Source organism: Alosa sapidissima, chromosome 9, assembly GCF_018492685.1.
Source record: "Alosa sapidissima isolate fAloSap1 chromosome 9, fAloSap1.pri, whole genome shotgun sequence".
In the NCBI taxonomy this organism is placed as follows: Eukaryota; Metazoa; Chordata; class Actinopteri; order Clupeiformes; family Clupeidae; genus Alosa; species Alosa sapidissima.
This window is the reverse complement of record NC_055965.1, coordinates 27,312,122-27,333,659: the sequence shown is the minus strand read 5'-3', so window position 1 is coordinate 27,333,659 and position 21,538 is coordinate 27,312,122. Positions and strand designations below refer to the sequence as shown.

At 40.8% G+C, this 21,538-nt stretch overlaps 2 protein-coding genes across 2 annotated transcripts in view; one reads left to right on the top strand and one right to left on the bottom strand.

Moving 5' to 3' along the window:
- LOC121719420 (Fc receptor-like A) overlaps positions 1-19,483 on the top strand; it is a 132,822-nt gene extending 113,339 nt beyond the window's left edge. Inside the window, exon 9 of the mRNA XM_042105036.1 lies at positions 18,918-19,483. Within this exon, the coding sequence (XP_041960970.1) occupies positions 18,918-18,952 (35 nt within the window). The 3' untranslated portion in view covers positions 18,953-19,483. The remainder of the gene's footprint in view (positions 1-18,917) is intronic.
- LOC121719390 (NACHT, LRR and PYD domains-containing protein 12-like) overlaps positions 1-21,538 on the bottom strand; it is a 705,660-nt gene that overhangs the window by 571,915 nt on the left and 112,207 nt on the right. The window lies entirely within an intron of this gene.

The window sequence follows — 21,538 nt, the reverse complement described above, 5'->3', positions numbered from 1 at the left end:
GAAAACAATATTTATTAAGACAAAAGGTAGGGAAGTGGAGATGTGAGGGTGGCAACTATGGAAGTTCACACCAATACCATGTAAGCATAAAGAAAAGTTCACCTGTTACACAGCAAAGGTACACAGTAAAGCTACAAGGAATACACCTTAAAACTAGACCCCCCTCAGAGCCACCTCCCTACTAAATAAAGATGAAAGTTACACAAACAAAAGGACAAGACAAGCAAAACAAAAACCAAACATAACAAATAACCAAAGCAAAACCAAGACAAGACAGCAGCACGACCCATGTTACCCCACCAGCATGACTGTGCTGCCTAAAAGAACAGAACACAGAAGATTAAACAATGAAAACACCACAATATACATAACAGAAAACCACAAATGTCTACGGGGAGACAGCATACCTGACGGTAGCAGACAGGGGCTACACCAGTGGCGTCTACATTGCTACTGGCTGCTGCCCCTCTTAAGCAGCGCTCCACTGGTGCCAGATTGATTCATTGCCTAAGCCCCGCCCCCTTCATTAGCACTGGCAGGTGCTATTGGAAATAGCAGGCAGAGGTCTACCTGTTACAATAACATAAATTAATTTATTGTGTGGTCCCCCATGAACGGAATTCCACGAAACTTGGTGTGCATTCAGAGGGTGTCATAATGATCCTACACTTCCAATTTTGAGCAGTTTTGACTATGTTAGGTCACAGATACCTGCGATTACAACACCTCATTTTTACTTTTTTGCGTTTAACTAGGTGGCGCTATACATGAAATGAGTGGTTATGGACTGGGTTGACCTGGCTCCTTGAGATCAACATACAAAAAAAAGATGGTCCTCCTAAACCCTACGGTTCTCGAGATATTCACAGAAAACTGTGTGTGCCCTACCCTCCTACCCGCATTGCTGTGCAGCGGTCATAATAATAATAATAATAATAATAATAATAATAATAATAATCCTTACAAAAACAATAGGGCTTTGCACCTCTCGGTGCGGTAGACCGTCCAGGCCTCGCGCACTGTCGGTGCTCGGGCCCTAATAACATTTATTGTAGACAGAACCTTATTATAACATTAACATCTATAACATGTGTGTGTGTGGGGGGGGGAGTGGGGGCGAACACTGGTGGTTCACATGCACAAGTGGCAACATGACAACATGAGTTGACAACATGAACTGTGTGTGTGTGTGTATGTGTCTGTTTGTGGGTGTGTGTGTTTATGTGTGTGCGTGCATGCATGCATGCATGCATGTGTGTGCGAACATTGGTGGTTCACATGCACAAGTGGCAACATGAACTGTATGTGTTTGTGTGTGTGTGTTAGGCTGGGACAACGCGCCGACGTAATCGATGACGTCGACGCAAAAAATACGTCAACGCAAAATATCCGCGTCGATTCATCAGACACAAAACAAAGATGGCAGCGCCAGAGAGTAGTAGCAGTAGTAGCAACGGAGTGCCGCCTCAGAGTTTCACAAGTGCAAGGCGGCACGCACTTATTCATCTAAAGTTTGGGAATTCTTCAATTTGAAAGGAAACAACTCTGTGGTTTGTCATCTGTGCAAAATGGAGATGGCCTTTCACTCCAACACTCCAGATAAACCCGGAAAAAGTTGGCATGTTAGGTATTTTTTGGTGCCTGTGATTATTTGTGAAATTGTGCAAACGGCTTTTTCAAGTTATTTGAGAAGGAAGGAGTGGTAGCATGCAAGTTCCCAAATTGACGCTCGTCTGAGAAATGGAGTTTTAGATAATGTTAAGCTTCGGCAGCTTTACAATGACTGAGGAAGCCTAGAGACGAGTCCATAGCAACCAGTTCATGTGTTGAATTTGTTACTACCCAGTGCTTTGTTGAATGGTCTCAATGTTTTATTTCATGTGAATACTTACTAGAGGAGTAACTTATTTCAAGTAGGCTAATGCAGTTGCAGAAGTGTGCATTTAGTTTCCATGCTTATTGTGTTTCCACAACAATGTTAGTGAATAAATCTACTGAAATGGCCACCACCTTGATGAAGTGTGATGTGTAAGATCAGAAAGCAGAGGTTGATTTTAGAATGGTAGCTGAAGTAAATGTGTTTTCATAGCGCTTAAGAGCCGGGAAGGGTAATGTCTTTTTTGAAAATTCTGCTAGAGGGTCGTTGAAAATGTTCTTGTAGGGAGGGGAGGGTCATGCAACTTTTGATTGAAGCACTCATAATCCCTTTTATAATTAACGAACAGTCCCTAAAATGTAGATTGTTTCCTCTCTTGTACCATTTAATTGATCAGAATTTAGGTCTACTAGGCCTACAATAACATCATCACCAATTACATCTTTTATTTTTAGTTGATCAACCATATAGAGTAGCCTTCTTAAAATGTGCACAGTGCACACCAGACGACCATAGCAACCCAAGATAACCAGATGTTTTAGATGAAGGGCAACCACTTGTTTCAGATAGCCTTCCTCAGGACAACATGTTACCTGGGTGTTGCCTACGTTATTAATTGATAGCCTACAATAGTTAATTGTATAACGCAACAGCCAGGCATAAGTTAGCTCAGTGAGTAGGCAATCAAGTTGGAGAGAGTCATGCATGAGTTGATTTTTGCAGGATCGAGTCCAATTTAATCCTAGTTTTCAAAAGATATATTTAGGCGGGTCAATATATGGAAAAAAAAAATTGATACAAAAGGTTTTTCAACTGATTATGATACTTTTAGATGTACTTAATAACATATTAAAAATCTAGTAAAATCTGACCCCAGTAAAGGGGTCATTTTCAAGATGGCGTACAAGATGGCCACCAGAAGCTAATTTGGGATATCTGAAGCATTAATCAGCCTAGGAAAGTGTTTTTCGTGTTTAATCAGATTTAGAGCTCACTGATTCATATATGTTACACTAAAGTATCAGTTCATAATTTTCAAAGACTTATAATATTCAAGATGGCATCCAAGATGGCCACCAGAAGCTAATTTTGGCTATGAAGCATTATTTAGCCTAGGAAAGTGTTTTCATGTTTAATCAGATTTAGCGGTCACTGAGTCATATATGTCACACTAAAGTATCAGATCATTTTCAAAGACTTGTCATTTTCAAGATGGCGTCCAAGATGGCCACCGAGGCTAATTTTGGCTATATCTGAAGCATTATTCAGCCTAGGAAAGTGTTTTTTTATGTTTTATCAGATTAAGAGGTCACTGATGACTCTTCATCTCCACCTTTTTTAGTGTTCTTATAGTAGGACCTGAGGATGCATGATGTTTTCTCTCTCAGTGTCACCATGCCTTCAAAACCTTTCCCTTCTGTGAAACATATGTCATTCCCGTACCGCTCCCTCAGTTTAGCTTTCAGATACTGATTACCGAATGGAATGGAATCAACCTCAATCAAATACTCTTTCATGTTAGATCCAAGTACAGAGACAGTCAACTGTTCTTAATTGTGTGCATTTCTGCAAGACACTCCGCTGTTCGTGTAGAAGATATGGATTACCTTGCACTGCTGCCTGTGGAACGTGTCAAAATGAACAATATGACAATCCACACAAGTTCCTTTGAGAGGAGTCAGAGGATGATGAATAATGATATAATAATTATTTCTGATCTACTTATGCATATAGTTTAAGATTCAGTTTAATTAGCTCCCCCCTAATGATAGATGCCAACAATTATTGATCTACACAAATATACAATGCATGCCTATACAGTACATGGGTCATGGTTCATTAAAGTCATAAAACAGCATATACCCTGTACATGAAATATAACATTAATCAACAAAATGACATTTCCATCTTCCTCCACGCCAAGCATAATACATACTCTATTCTGTATAGGCAAATATAGTGTAAAGCCGATACATTTTGGCATATACAGTCCAGGGAAAACAAATCAAACACCCTAAACTACATATTTTCTGAAAGCATATAACCTGCAGATGAGATATAACACCAGTTAAGACATGTCCCATGAACAATGCATTGCCCTCTATTCTGTATAGGCGAATCTAGTGTAAAGGGGATACATTTTAGCCTATATTGTCCAGGCATTACATTAATACACAGGATTAGATGTTAAAATCCCTTGTGCCAAAATCCAAGGTAAAAACACATTCAGAAGCCCCTGCTCAAGTTTAACTTTAAAAAGCACACTACCCACAAATCCGCCAACAAATGGTCACAAGCACAATACAAATGGCCCATCCAACAGCAGTAGCCTATATAGTATGCGGCATGTCATTGGGGTTATCAAGTGGGCACCCTCATTCACCGATGTTTCGTTAAGTTAGGCCCACGACACCTCATGAAGGCTTAACAGTGAAACCAGCGTCCTGGAGACACTCCCCTCCATGCTGCCACCATATTACCACATTGAAATATCCAATACCCAAAATACTCTTAACCAGCCCAGGCATGGTCAAGGTTGGCTAGGTTGGTCCGTCCCGTTGATGTGGACTGAACCATAACCATAAAAACCTTGGCCAACCAACCATCAACCAAGGCACAGCCCATCACAAACACAAAACAAATTAGCCAGTTAGCTTAGCCCGTTAGCTTAGGCCCCATCCCAAACACAAAACAAATTAGCCAGCAGTTAGCTTACGCCCCATGCTGCCACCATATTACCACAACAAACATCCAAATACCCTTAACCAACCTAGTCATGGTCTAAGTTGGCTAGGTCGGTCCGTCCCGTTGATGCGGACTGAACCATAAACCATAAAAGAACCTTAGCCAAGTACCATCAACCTAGGCACAGTCCATCACAAACACAAAACAAATGAGCCAGTTAGCTTACCTTAGCTTGCGCCCCAGGAAGGGTAACTTCTCCTTACCCACAACCAAAACAAATGAGCCAGTTAGCTTACCTTAGCTTGCGCCCCAGGAAGGGTAACTTCTCCTTACCCACGACCAAAACAAATGAGCCAGTTAGCTTACCTTAGCTTGCGCCCTAGGAAGGGAAACTTCTCCTTACCCACAACCATTCGCTTGCCCGTTCTGCTGCTAAAGACATGTTACTAACCACCTGCCTTAGACTTTGACCACAAATGCCCAATTCAGACAGCAAGCCAATAGCAGATCTGGCCACAAACCCACGTGCACCGATTTCAATTGGCCTTAATCGTACACTCCACCCTCGCTTAGCTGCCTCCTCTGCTATTTCAGTGTATTTAGCTCTCTTCAGCTCATTGGCCACTTCCACTCTGTCTGTCCCAAGGAACAGTGAGTTCAATGAAGTAAACTATCTTCTCTGAATCCGACCATAGAATTACGTCGGGACGTAGTTTAGTACTCACTATATGTGGAGGTACCGCCATCTGCTGGCCAAGATCAACCTTCATTTCCCAGCCCGCCCCATTTTTCAACTGGCCGGTTTTACACCTGGCCTTCGCGGAACAAGGTTTATCCCCCTGACGTACAAAGTTAATTTGCCTTACCCCTTTACTAGCTGCTAATGAATTGACTTCTCTTCTTTTATCCTCTATTGCCGCTGCCACACATTTCAATACCTGGTTATGACGCCACGTATACCGCCCCTGGGTGAGACTTACCTTGCATCCTGATAGGATATGGTGGAGACTGCCCACACATGAGCAAAGTATGCATTTATCATCCTCACCAAACCATTGACTTAAATTCTTGGGAGATGGGAGCACATCATATGTAGCACCTAACATAAATCTGATCTTACCAACTTCCATGCCCCATAGATCTTTCCATTTAATCCGTCTTTTTTCCACCCCTTCCCAGTTCACCCACTGCCCTTGTTTTGCCTGCGACACTGCTAGTCCATGAGCCACAGGGGGTAGTCACTACCACTTGGGGGGGCAAATTCTCACTATATTTTTCTGAAAGCTACATATCTCTGGAGTATAAAATGGTATGATAGCAAGTTGGATCTTGTAGCTTTGTGGCTGTACAGGCCTTCAAAGTTGACCTCTGATTTGAAAAAAAAGGAAATTCCGCCTATTGGCTTTTTTTGTTAAAACACTCATAAGAGCCCAGAAAATAATCCAAATCTTATTATTACTGATGCATATGTTGTGTTTGATTTTGGCATACATATTTTGACTCATTATGTGATTTTGCTCTTCATTTTGGTTGATAAAATTCAAGATTTATGTGCAAAAAAAAGCTAATTTGAATTTTCAGAGCAACATGTTATGGCAATACCTGAATGCAGACCTTATTGATCATTACTATTCTACCTTCCTTACTTTCAATTGCGAGTTGAAATTAATGTTAAATGATGACATACATAGGTCTGCAGTACAAATGTTTTTTTAAATTGTAGCTGAAACGAGTACAAATGATCTTTAATCTATTCATTGAATTCATCATCGTCAGAACAGGAGCACAGAGGATGCCATCTCTATGGCACTTCACTCTGCCCTGTCCCACCTTGACAATAGCAACACCTATGTAAGAATGCTGTTCATTGACTTCAGCTCAGCGTTCAACACCATCATCCCCTCCAAACTGATCACCAAACTCAGTGAACTGGGCATCAATACCTCCCTCTGTAACTGGATTCTGGACTACTTGTATTGCGTTCATTGTGTCTACACTTGAGATAAATAAGTTTGTTTTTTCTTTTATCACATACACATATATTGGTATATGTTTAATCTTTACCTTGACATGTTTCGACGTATACTTCCATCTTCATCAGAAGGTCACACGGTGGAGTAGTGTGACGTGTTTTTATCCTCTGATGTTGTTACGGAGGTGTGATCCACCTGTCAGTTTTTTGACAGGTGGACCACACCTCCTGCTGTCAGTCAGCCGCCCCCCAGGACGGCACTCCAGGTATGGGAGAGCATATATGCTCCCTCATCTCTGTTCATCGTCTTTGGGCTCCGCTTTCTTATTTCAATCGTCTCCTTCATCCAGCGGTGGTATCGGTTGTTCTCCTGCTTAATGACTCTGGCATGCAGGAGGTGTGGTCCACCTGTCAAAAAACTGACAGGTGGATCAAACCTCCGTTACAACATCAGCTGATAAAAACGCGTCACACTACTCCACCGTGTGACCTTTTGATGAAGATGGAAGTATACGTCGAAACATGTCAAGGTAAAGAAAAAACATCTACCAATATATGTTTATATGATAAAAGAAAAACCAAACTTATGGATTCTGGACTTCCTAACCAACAGACCTCAGTCTGTTAGGTTAGATAATCGCACCTCCTCAACCATCAAACACCAGTGTACCACAGGGATGTGTGCTGAGCCCTCTCCTCTACTGCCTCTTCACCTACGACTGCACACCTGTACATGGCTCTAACACAATTGTCAAGTTTGCAGATGACACTACGGTGATTGGGCTCATCAGCAATAACGATGAGACGGCCTACAGGGAGGAGGTCCAGCACCTAACATCGTGGTGCACTGATAACAACCTGGCTCTCAACACCAAGAAGACCAAAGAGCTCATTGTGGACTTCAGGAAGTCTAAAGCTAGCACACACACACCCATTTTCATCAACAGGACTGAGGTGGAGCATGTCACCAGCTTCAAGTTTCTGGGTGTCCACATCTCTGAGGACCTCTCTTGGACCCTCAACACCTCTACCCTGATCAAAAAGGCTCACCAGCGTCTCTTCTTTCTGAGGTCCATCTGTCTCCTCAGATCCTGGTGAACTTCTACCGCTGCAATATCGAGAGCATCCTCACCAACTGTGTCACAGTTTGGTATGGCAACTGCTCTGCCCACGACCGGAACTTCTACCGCTGCAATATCGAGAGCATCCTCACCAACTGTGTCACAGTTTGGTATGGCAACTGCTCTGCCCACGACCGGAAAGCACTGCAGAGGGTGGTGAAAACTGCCCAACACATCACCGGTTCCTCACTCCCCTCCATCGAGGCCATCCAGGGCAAGCGATGCTTGCGTAAGGCGCGCATCATCAAAGACTGTTCTCACCCCAACCACAGACTGTTCACCCCACTCCCCTCCGGGAGGCGTTACAGGTCTCTCCGCATCCGAACCAGCAGGTTCAGAGGAAGCTTCTTCCCTGCGGCTGTCACCTTACTGAACTCTAGCTCTGCATCCCGGTGACATCCAACAAACTAAGCCCCCATCACCCCCTGCCCCGCCCCCGCCTGATGCCTCCTTGCCTGTGCCTGTTGAGGTGTACACGACCATGGCAACCTTGACAGGGACAACAAGGAGGCGGACATCCCCTAGCCCCCCCCACAACTGCACTACCCTATCCCACCCATCTATCCCATCCATCTATTTATTTACAAATGTACATACTGTAATTACACTTACTGTACTGTACTGTACTGTACATAGCCATATTCTACTGCTTTTCATCCTGCACATACACTTATTATTAAAACTATTGTAATGTTACTGTTTCTGCACTACAATGGTACTGTTACCACACTGCACATAGTTGTACATACTGTACCTATCTGTCTATATGGTTCATACTAAATATCCATATTTATTCAGTTTTTCTGTAATATATCCTGTTAATACACTGCATATATCTATATTGTTCTTACTACTACTATAATGGTACCGCCACTACATTGCACATACCTGTACATGTTGTTCATACATTGTTCATATTACAGTACATAGCCATATTTATTCTGCTCTATTAAGGTAACTGCTAATACACTGCACATATTTATATTTAATGTATGCTACTCTAAACCACCTTCTGCAAAATAACTGTATACTACTGTCTACACTTCACTATATTTCTTGGATATTGGAATTTTGGGGTGTTTCCGAATAGTACATTTACAAATAGTAAATAGCATAGCAATGCAGACCTATGTAATCATTTGTATTTCAAGTCTCTGCTGGGAGCTAGGAAGGTATAAATACATTGATTAATGAGGTAGTGGGCATTTCAATTAGTGCTGCAACACGTTGTGTCTCTGAAAACGTAGATTTGCTCATTATTACACATAAATCTTGAATTTTATCAACCAAAATGAAGGGCAAAATCACATAATGATTCAAAATATGTATGCCAACATCAAACACCCCATATGCATCAGTAATAATGAGGTTTGGATTATTTTCTGGGCTCTTATGAGTCGTTTAACAAAAAAAATTTCTTTTTTCAAATCAGAGGTCAACTTTGAAGGCCTGTACAGCCACAAAGCTACAAGATCCAACTTGCTATCATACCATTTTATACTCCAGAGATATGTAGCTTTCAGAAAAATATAGTGAGAATTTGCCCCCCCAAGTGGTAGTGACACGCCCCTTTTTGGGCCTGTGGCTCATGGACTATGCCTTAGTACATCTTACAGCCTCCTCCTGTCTATGCATTTCCTCCACTACCATTTTCCTCTTTTCTCCTGCAGAAGCCTTACTCCACAAGGGTTTACTTGCACCCACCCCTAGACCCCCCCGCCCGTGCTGCACATGGCCCATTATATCCCTATGCTTCAATGCTGATTGAGCTTGCTTAACTGCCTGCTCTGGGTTCCACTTCCTCCCTGCATTAACTGTGGGTGCAACTTTCCTCACCACTGGGTCCTTGGACTGAGTAAGAGTCAATTCCAATCTAGCCTTAGCACACTTAAATTCCTCTGTCAGACTAGATATTGGCAACTCTACAATACCCTTCCCATACAAGGCTACACTGCTTAAGCAGCGTGGGACTCCGAGCCATTTTCTGACAAAGGAGTTGATCATTTTTTCCAACCTCTCTACCTTTGACAGAGGAACTTCATAAACTGTCAATGGCCACATTAGCCGAGGCAACAAACCAAACTGCAAACACCACAGCTTGAGCTTACCTGGCAGCCCTGACTTGTCAATTTTTGCAATACCTTGCCTAGTGACCTGTCTCAAGTCTTCAACCTGTGATTTATCACTAAGGCTTGCATCATACCACCTTCCCAGACTCTTCACTGGTTTCTCCAGAACTGTGGGAATCACCTCCTTATTTATAGCAAACTTCTTATCTGTTACCTTCCCTTTAACAATTGAGAGACTCCTAGACTTACTTGGTTTCACCTTCATTCTGGCCCATTGCAGATTACTATTTAACTTACCCAGCAACCTGTTGGTGCATGGAACGGTTGTCGTCAAGGTTGTCATGTCGTCCATGAAAGCCCGAATCGGGGGGAGGCGTGGCCCTCCCTGCAACTTCTCCCCGCCCACTACCCATTTTGAGGCCCTAATGATGACCTCCATTGCCATTGTAAAAGCAAGTGGGGAGATGGTACATCCGGCCATGATTCCTATCTCAAGTTGTTGCCAACCTGTGGTGTACTCAGCTGTAGTAAAACATAATTGAATATCCAGAAAGTATGCTTTTACTAGGCTTTTAATGCTACCTGGGATTCTGAAATAATCAAAGGCCTCCCACAACAGACTATGCGGCACAGACCCAAAAGCATTAGCCAAATCCAAGAACACAATGTGCAGGTCACTCTTCTCACACTTTGCTAATTGAATTTGGTGCCAAATCATGCTGGTATGCTCTAAGCACCCGGAGAAGCCAGGAATTCCAGCTTTTTGCACCGTGGTATCAATTAGTTTATTCCTTTCAAGGTAATTTGTCAGTCTCCGTGCCACCACACTGAAGAAAACCTTCCCTTCAACATTCAGTAGACTAATTGGCCTAAATTGATTAATCTCCACTGCGTCCTTTTCTTTGGGAATAAATATTCCCCCAGCCCTCCGCCAAGCCTTGGGAATACTCTGCTTTTTCCAAACTATCTTCATTAATTGCCATAAAAATCTTAAAACATCTGGTGCACTCTTATACAACCAGTAGGGCACTCCATTAGGTCCCGGGGCTGAAGAGGCCCTTGCATGTTTTATTACTTCTTGCACCTCTTTCCACCTTGGTGGACTATCGTCGCATTGGCTACTTAATTCACCAATAGGTGGGATATCAGCAGGAAGTACAATCTCCCTGAACCGCTCCCTATCTTTGTGCACTCCCTCTAAATACTCCTCAAGCTTCTGCTTAGGTTCCAAAAGACTACCACTCTTCTGCATTACGAATAAAGACTTAACAAACTTAAATGGGTCTTTATAGAATGCTAGTCGAGCTCGTGATTTCTTCTTCCTATTTTTCCTAATATATTCAGCTCTTCTTAGCACTACCAACCACTCCCTCACATCTGCCTGTAGACAGTCAATACCTTCCTTCTCATCATCTGTAGCTTTTCTCCACTGCTTCTTAAGCAGTGCCTCCTCTCCTTGATAAGTTTATCTATCTCCTGCTGGCGCCTAGATTTAACTACCTCATGTTGCCGTTTTGTCCTTCTCTCAATAGTACCAAATCTTTCCTTACCATAGCTATAAATAATGTCTCCCATTTTCTCTAATTTGCTTTCAGCCGTCCCCTTGAGCTGACCCAGGATACTGACCAAATCACTATTACATCTTCCCACATTCTACATTCTGCTGCGCCTGGCCATCTAACCCCAGGCCTATGACCATTAATCTTCTCCCTCCTTGGCTGACTGGCCTCTCTTTCTGCCTCAGTGCTAGAACTTACCTCAACAACAGGGGTACTGATGTCCTGCGAACTGTGGGTTTCTTCCTGTCGCTGAACTTCAACCGACTGACTTGATGCACTTCTTAAGAAATAGCTATCAATGCGGGGACCCTGTGTTCCCTCTACCAAGCACTTCTTTTTCCCTTGATGAATTTTCAGGCCCTTTAGACTTGTAACCTTCTGCCAACCACACACACACATCTGCAGCTTTTTCTCAGTTTTCTCTGAACTAGTGGCTTCCACAAACATGTTTTCCTTACTCGTAATCAAATTCGTTCCAGGGTCAGTAACCATGTCTATCACAAGTGAGTCATCTTCCGCCACTGCTCTCGCTGACTCTAGGGGTATTTTTTCATTATGTCGTACTGTAGCTTAGTAGGGTGCAGCCCATACCTTAGTGAAGCCAGGGCTACTGCCACAATGAGCTGCTAACCCATTGTAGCCCCCGCGGGGTCTATTCCCTCCTGCAAAACAGATTAAACACCCCAAACCATATATTTTCTAAAAGCATATAACCTCTAGATGAGATATAACACCAGTTAAGACATGTCTTATCTTCCTCCATGCCATGGAGATGGTTAATAATCCTGTATTGCATTTGCTCTGTATTAAAACGCATTGATTTTCAATTTTAACATTTAAAATCCTATTCTTGTTTAATTTGACCATCATTTGATATCAATTTCACCCCTGTAGACTGAATAGTAATTGAGATATAGCCATTCTAACCTGTTGACAGCCATTTTGGCGGCCATTTTGAAAATGACCCCTTTCCCAAGGTCAGATTTTACTAGATTTTTAGTATGTTATTTAGCATGTCCAACAGTACCAGAATTCATAAAAAACCTGTTGTATCAATATTTTTGACGTTGAACCCTATATTGACCCGCCTAATTGTTTACATTTCTTGTCCGAGTGGCTGTAATGTAGCCTAGCTCTCATGGCATTTATATGAAAAGCGACTTCAAACTGCCTATAACAACTTGTTTGTGAATGTCTGACAACTGCTGCAGAGCATGAACGCGCAAGGAAACCAGTAGGTGGAGAAACCAGAAGGCACACAACACCGGCACCGTGTGTAAAACATTTGAAACAAAGTGCCTCTGCTTGTGTGTGTGTGTAAGCGTGTTTTAGCATGTAGGAGAAAGTAGTCAGTTTAAATGTTATGGGGAATGTCAGGCGAGTTGTGGAAAAGGAGGGGCTACCTTTTCTCAGGATTATTAATGGTTTGTGGAACCTTTTGGAACTGTCTATATGTACAGTGGGTCCCCGTTAAGTTTGGACGGGTTCCTTCATGAATCACGATCCCCATTTTCTCAGCAGAAATGGCACAAACTGCAGTTGACACAAACAACCACAAGGTGTCACTTGGGTGCCACTACTATTTTTGATGCGACTGACTTACTGCTTCCATGACGCAGCGGGGGCACGGGAACTTCAATTGATCACGGTAGTTTAAGCTTACACTTGACAAAACATTCTAATATGAAAATGTAGATGCAATTGTTGTAAAATGGTGCAGCTCCTTTAAGAAAGCACCGTGTGCAGGGATGGAGAGAGAGAAAGCGAGAGGGGATAGGCCTATGTGTGTTAGAACTAAGCGTGTGGGAAAAGTACGTGCTGTTGAGACTGGAGCGAGTCTTATTCAAAATAATGCAAAAAAAAAGCAATTATCCTCATTCATTGCAACCAAAGCATGACTGCTTGCCGACGTTCAAACGAAAAATATATCAAAGCACCTTTTGCGTTTGAATGTAGCACGAAAAAATGTTTAAACAGCTGGACAAATGATTTAGCTAATTGATTATATAACCTGTACACCAGCAATTGTTGAACATTTACCTGTACAAGTACATTGACAGTAGCCCAGCCTAACAGCATGTTGTAGGCCTACTGTAGAAATTTCACTTAAATTGCAACCGCAACATGCCTGCTTGCCAACGTTCAAACGACAACGAAAAAGATAATAAAACAACAAGAGGGTTGAGTCTGAATGACACTGAGTTTTTAGATACTGAGTTTTTGTAGTTAAGAAATATTTTCGTATAAAAAAAAATGGTCATTCTTCAATCTCCTTCACTGACGCCTATGGAAAAGGCTTAACGTCCCAAAACAACGATCAATGATCATCAAATTTCTCTCTCACATTGCTCCTCATAACCATCTATAAAAAAGTGTTTTTTCTTTTCTTTTTGAGCACATCCGAATCCCAGGACATAACGCACTGGACCTTATAATAGGCTCGAGATATAATTCCAAAGGGGGCAGATATGGGCCACTGCACTTAAAACTTAAAAAGATGAAGCTTTCCGAACTTGCGATCAGTGACTGGCATCGGGTGAACGAAGCTTTTCGAAGTTGAACAGGCTATTAAAAAATATTTGCGCACCTCCATGTCACAGGAGAGACTGGGCTCTCCCTTCTATGAAAAAGACGTTAGGCTACCTGCAAACTGGCCTATGATTTCATTGCTGAGTTTGCGGCAAAGCAAGAATTTTTTTTTTTTCCTGAGTCAGGATATGGCGAGTCAGTGTCATTTATTTGTCCAATGTTAGCCTACAGATACAGACCAGTACATCTTATCAATAGTTTGAATGTCGTGTGTGTTTCTGCTCATTGACAAATACCGTTCAGCACAATGATTCATGCCCAATGAATTCCCCCTGTTAAAGTGTTCGCCTTTGTTACACTATTTGGTTTCGTGATGTAGCCTATGATAAACACCATATGGCCAAATATGTGACTCAGCTAATGTTATAGGCTATACAATTGAATTTCCCCTCTTAAAGGCAAGCTGGTGTAGCTTATTAGACTAGGCTACTATTAAAATACACCGACGGTAGCCTTGGCTATGTGTAAAGTAAGCTATCGCATGATTTCATGCACGTAAGTGAAAAGGGCCTTGCATCTGTCAAGTTGGCACAGGGCCTCGCATCCCCTTGCGACGGCCCTGCAGCTCCTCCTAAGACAGCGAGGAAAAAGTTAAAATACGCGATAAACCCGGGAAAAGTTGACAGGTTTGTTTCGGTCCCGGTGATTATTTGTGAAATTGTGCAAACGACAGCCTTTTCAAGGCATTTCAAGGAAGGAGTCGTAGCATGCAAGCTCCCAAATTGACCCAGTAGCCTAAGGCATCAATACATTGTTGGGACTGGGGAGGATCATGCGTTTTTTCTCAATCACTTTGGAGGGTCATAGAAACAATTCTTGATGGCGAGGGAGGGTCACGTCTTTTTTGACTAACGCTCCCAAAACTCCTCCGGTAGCCCCTTAATTAAATAAATAACGAACAGTCCCTAATTGATTAATAGCCTAGGCCTACACCAGCAATTGTTGAACATTGACCTGTACAGGACATTGACAGTAGCCCAGCCTAACAAGCAAATGTTGCAACATACATCAAAAGACGCAATTAATCAGAAATAAATAATGTAATCTGCATCGCTTTATTTAACAAACTGCAAGCAACAAGAGCATTGAGTTCGCTGTAAGGCCAAACCCAAGAGCAAAGCCTATCTGTTAAGGCAGTCGATAGGCTTTATAACGAGCTGTGTGCCTGGAAAGACGATAGATGACGGCTCTGGTCATCCCATACCCTCCCCCCACTTCCTGTAGCCTACCATTATGAAGGCCTGTAGCCTAAAACGACTCGTTTCCGTTTTGTGACATTAAGCTTTTTCACGTTAAGCCCCCCTCCCCCATCCCCTTCTTTCACAAGCAGTGGGGGAGCGCGGGGCACAAAGTAACACTTTTTGGAAGACAAAGGAGGGTTCTCCGCGCTTCTGTCGTTTGGCCACAATCCGTTGCAACCAGGCCAGGACAGATATTTTAGAGAGGAGAGACGCCGGTGCAGCTCAGATGTCTTCTTAATTTTCTTTATTCTTCAGTAAAAGCTGCAGAACATTATTAAACTTTGACTAACATTTCGATGTGTCGATGTTTTTGACTAACGAACATCGAAACGTTAGTCAAAGTTTAATAATGTTCTGCACCTTTTACTAAAGAATAAAGAAAATTAAGAAGACATCTGAGCTGCACCGGCGTCTCTCCTTCTCTTTTTGGCTTTGGCTAAATATTTCTAAAATCATTTGAGTTTCACTAGTCACATGTTTTAACAAGCAACACTTGTTATTTAACTAATAACAGACGTGTGTCGAAAATTGACTTTATTTTCCATACGGAGAAATAACATATGCAGAGTCTAACCAAGGTCAATCTTGCCAAAAAAGCCCTCAAACCTGAAAACACATGAGGCAAAAGTGCAAAACATCACAAAACTAACTAAACTAACACGCGCATATTTTTGTATTGCAATCATTGTAGCCTACAGTTGTAACAGCGCGTAACAGTCGTTTTACTCCCCGGATGCGCTCATTATAAAGAACGTTTAACGTGTCCCAAAAACAGCTATCAATTAATCACCAAACGTCTTATAAACAAGTATTGCCAGGAGCAACACCTTGCAAAAAATGATAACAATAGGCCTAGGCCTTTATATGGCTCTGCTCCTGCCTAGATTCGAACTCAGAACTACCTGAAAGTTGCAGACCTGTTCTGGAAATACGTGCATTAACCCACTCGACCGTCAGACAACGCTATCTGCTTCGAGTAGGCCTATTGGGTAGGACTGTAGCCTACACTGGTTGCTGTGGCACAGTCTTGAGTGACCGAATTCGTTTTTCTTTGTCATATGAATGCTGTCATTTTGTTAACATTACTGTTAAGGAGATGCTGTAGGCAAAGTCTATATTTCAACCTCGTTAGTGTAGTAAAAAAAATCAGAACTATTCACAAGGTTTCTGGGCAGCATATTTATGTTCTGTTAGCAAGCGAACTTCTCATGACTACCGACAAAGTAGCCTACTGCCAGCTGACGAAGCTCTCATTTTAAAACATTACTGAGAGACAGACACTGTACAATCAAGAAATCTTGCCACTGAATCCAAAACTATGTTTAACATTATGTACAAGGCTTAGGCTACAGTGGACTAGCATGTTGCAGGGGCTGCTAAAAACACAGAGAAACGCACTGAAAACTCGGCCAATCACAGCCCTTGCTGTCGAATGCGCCGTCTGGTTCGACCGTGGAACTCCACAGCGGACTATGCTGCCCCCAAGCGGCTGCAGTTGTACTTACATTTCACCATTCACCATGATCGTGAATGAAGTGTCAATTTTTAACTGGGACCCTCTGTAGACCTATATACATTAATCATTCTCTACAAACCTATTCAAAGTGCCTGGTTTTCCGATTATTTAATTACCTGTGTTATTAGGTTGGCATTGTCTGTACTCCCTTTTCTAAATTTATACAGACAACTATTGGAGTGCTATGATACCCAGATACATATCCTTGCATGATGCTTGACATTTCCATCCATCCGCAAAGCTCGTTTTATACTGCACTTAAATATCTAACTTTCCATATAGTACAAATTTATTGAAAGTGAAGGGTTTTCCAGTGGTTAATTGGCTTGTTGTATAGAATTAGCATTATCCCTTTTCCAAGTATATAATGCTATTACTTTGATTCATACAGAAACATATGGTCATATTCAATGCTGGACATTATGAATGTACAGATTGATATGTAGCAGTTGAATGGCCTGTTTAGGCCTGTATTGACGATATAATTTTGCTCCCTAAACTAGTAAGCTAAAGTTGCAGATGCCAGTTCACTAGGGCATTACAGTAACTTCAGATACTGTAAAATATGTATGTACTCTATTATAATTTATCAGTGTTGGGGAGTAACGGAATACATGTACCGGCGTTACGTATTCAGAATACAAAAACTGTATTCCGATACAGTTACAAGTTAAATAGTTGGTATTTAGAATACAGTTACATTGGTGAAATCAATGGATTACATGACGACACTTCTCTGTTTCATAAGTTTGTTCACTCTCTAAATAAATTAAGGCAACTCCATTTCTCAGAAGCTCCTGAAAGCAATCTATGATGAAATTGTTTACATGTTTAAATTCAAGCCCCGCCGTCTTGTACTAGCCTCAAAACCTCAAAACGCAGCCAGTGCGCATTATGGACACGTCATCGGAGACCCTGAAATGACTGTTTGCACAGCAAATTAGGAGTAAAGTAAGTGGAGGTAACTCCTGTTCCTCACTGATCGTGGTTCCTGATGTCTGTTCAAAGGATATTTTCCCAAGTATTAATAGCTCAGGCTACTTCGGCCAATCGGTTACACAGTTTGCTAAGCAAGCAAAGCCTATTCACGTGTCGATTTAGACCTACAATAAAACCAATCTCTAAAATAGGCACTGAATTCTAAGTTTTTTATTCTAACTTAAAATAGCTTTATGGATTATTATTTTTTTCTAATTAGATCTACATTTACGTTTTAAAATGAATTATATGGTGCAGCCTCTGAAGAATTATTCTTGCGAGTAGGCCTAGCATATTTTAACGTGCGGTTTTTGATTGTCAAAACAATCTTTACAATCTTTACAATCTTAACAATCTTTGGGCACACCTCAATTATAATTTCTGGCTACGCCCTTAAAGTAGCCTATTTATTTTGTTTGTTTTAATTAGCCTAGTCGCCTGCTGTAGTTTTAGTGGTCACCTTGCTATTTTAAAGTTGTATCAGGTAGCTTAGTTGACTTTACATTCTCCTGTGGGCCTAACACTTCAGCCATTTGGAACAGAAGAACACACCAGAATAGGCCTGTTTAGTAGACCTGTAACGGAATACGTTTTGAAAGTAACCCTCCCAACACTGTAATTTATGTTGTTGATCCACAATAGTGTTGTATAATGTATAATTTGATGTATAATGTATAATTTAATTTTGATGTTATATTTCAGCATCTGTTTATTAATAGAAAACTCATAACAGCTTTAAACCTACACTTTATTGTCAATAATGTCCATTTGTCTAGTGCCATTTAGTGGTCAGGTTTCATATTTCCGTTAAGTCCTGCCCAAATGCATAGACTTGGCTGGCGTCAGATGGAGGAGTTCCACAAAAACAAACATAATATAATCTGGGTCTTCATCCAGGTTAAAAATAGATTTAGTATTTTAAATTGACATACATTTTGTTTGTGTTACTGATATATGGGGGGGGGGGGGGGACACAAGCAGATTGTGCAGTAAACTTGGGATGTTACAGTATGTGCTGTTGGCTGTAATAGTAATTAATTGCTGTGATCAGATAAATAATAATATTTGGTCTGGTGCGTATTAGTAGTATAGTATAAGACTATATAGTATAAGACTATCACAGTGGATGTTCTGCTAACATTACCTACCATGTCAATGTTAATCAAGATAGAATATTGCTATGATCTCAAATACATGGTGTTCACTGCTAAACTATACAAGATTGGGCAAAATTATGGCGACATAGCTGGCATCTATAAACTATATCTTTCTGCAGTCATTTATGATAATATGTTGTCACTGTTCTTTCAGATTCTTTACAGGAAAACTCAAGAGATGAACTTTAAGAGAGGAGGAGCAGAAGAGGCTGAAACTGGAAGCTACTTTGAATGATGCAGAGGAACAGAATAGGAGATTTAGGATACTGATAGGGTATGGTCTTGTTTTAGTTTGTCTCATAATGGAAAGAATGATAAAATAAGAATTTAATGATTGTCTGACATGGTTGTTTATGCTTTTTATAGACTTGTATGACAGACATAGATAGATAGATAGATAGATAGATAGATAGATAGATAGATAGATAGATACTTTATTGATCCCCATGGGGAAATTCAAGACATTACTGATTGCCTATGTGAGTACTGTTCCTCATTTTTCAAAATCAGTGTACAGGTCAACGGTTGCATGCATTAACATATCCGAATTGCCAAAACACATTTTCGCTGGTTGCAGTGACCTCTAGGTCAAAGGGAACCAAATTATATGTGTGCCCTCACAATGGAGTCCCGAATCCCTGTATCAAGTTTTGTTTTGATTACGGGTTTTTTTCAGTGTTCACAAGCATTTGTCTAACCAGTCACATTTTCAAAACTCTAAACACAATTAGCACAACATCGGTCTTTTGTGGCCATACCATTCACACATTTCATGTCATTTTCACACAATATGCAGTCAGTGAACACATTTCCACAATGCTTACATTTTCTTAACAGACAAGCTATACCTCCCAACAAAACTATGGATTGTTTTTGTAGTATTTACGAATGTTAACACACAACATCCCACAATAGCAAACACAATATTCCAAACCTTAGATGCAGTATAAAAACCTCTGCTTCTGCTTTTGCTACCAAATGGTTTTATCCCAGGTGCATCGCCTTGGATAATATCAGATGCGATGTTGATGAAAACATGTGGCCTAACTCTGAAAATGGCAGGATTAGATACAGTAATTTTGTGCTTTTTTTAGTTCCCCCCCTTTTTATCTGGGCTTTTTGATGTTTTTTGTTCAGAATGATCTTGTGTGTTTCATGAATATTTTGTTCACTGTAAGCAATACTGTAAGACTTTTTCTGTTCTATCATACTGTAAACAGTATTTCTACTGTACCTCCTGTAGTAAACAGTAAAGGGAAAGAAACTGATTTGCTTTTTACTGGAATGCTTTTTAATGTGAACATTACATGTGGACATACAGTTCCCAACCAATAAATTTAGTGTAAAAACGGTGGATAGCATGTTTTGCATGCAAATACATGTAAAACTGAAACATAAAAGTCTATGCAGTTTTTGTAATGTCAACAATAGCCAGTATTTTGAAACCTGTTGTACTTTGATTGACTGCATGTACCTTGTGAAGTGAAAACAAGTGTTATTCTTTGACAGAATAATTTAATTTTGAATTTCCAGTGTTTTGGTAAAGTTAGTTTGTGCAGAGAAAGATTTGTTCTGTTTTGAAATGAAGAGTTAGTATATATTTAACAAAATGTGTTTTTGAGAAAAAAAATTATCCATTTGGCCAATTGTGTTTTGTAGGTGTGAGTTTAGAAATGTATCTGAAGTATGGGTAAGCGCTTGTTAGCAATTAAAAAAAAAACTGTAAATATAACCGCAAGCGGTGATTAATGGGGTCTGAGCAAAACGAACATGAGGTAGCATAGCTTTTTAGTTTACATAAGCTTTGATTGTTTGGGCCCAATTGTTCAAAAGAAATGTGATCGGATTTTGGTTATCGGATTTCAGTTACCGGATTTCGGCTATCGGATTGGATCAAATCTTGAAAATGGGTTTCGGTGCAACACAAGTGAACTTTATTTGAGTTTCAATTCATCTGTTCTTTTGTTCTTTACTTGTATGTGTGCTGCATCAAAGAAGAAACAAACAGAAAATGGAGTAATCAGTGAAATGGAGTAAATCAGTACAGATTCCAACTCACAAACAAACCAATTGACATTTGAACAATAAACTGAAATCATATGGCTATATAAGGTACAACTAAACAATACTTGACATCCCAAGTCAACTAACATCATCTAATCATCTCTCACATGGGACTCCCAACACACCAAACCAACAAACAAAGACCTTAACTTTACACTTTACAGCTACTCTACAAACTGATAAACATCACAAAAGTCATAGTGAGGGTCATTAAAGTGATGACTTATGTTAACTCAAAGACGCACACAAAGCAGAACACACTGGAGTGCTGGGTTGGGATGAACAAAAGAGTTAACTGAGGGCGAGCAAACAATTTATCCTGGTCTGAGCCCCTGCTCCGGAGCTACAGGGTTTCCCAGCAGGTAAACTGGGCGTGGTTAGGTGGCAGAGCCAAACAATCCTGCAATTTCTCCACAGCACTTTCACCTCAAGGACTTTGTGCAGATTTAAGTGTACATTCGAAAATGAGAAACAATATAATAATAATATATATATATATATATATATATATATTATTATTATATTGTTTCTCATTTTATATATATATAAACTTAGGGAGTCTTTTCACCAACAGTATTCTAACAATACTGTATTGTAGTATGCTAACCACCACAACCCAACAGTATTCTAACAGTACTCTATTCTAGTGTGCTAATCTCTACAACCCAATAGAATTCTAACAATACTTGATTCTACAGGACTATTTATTTG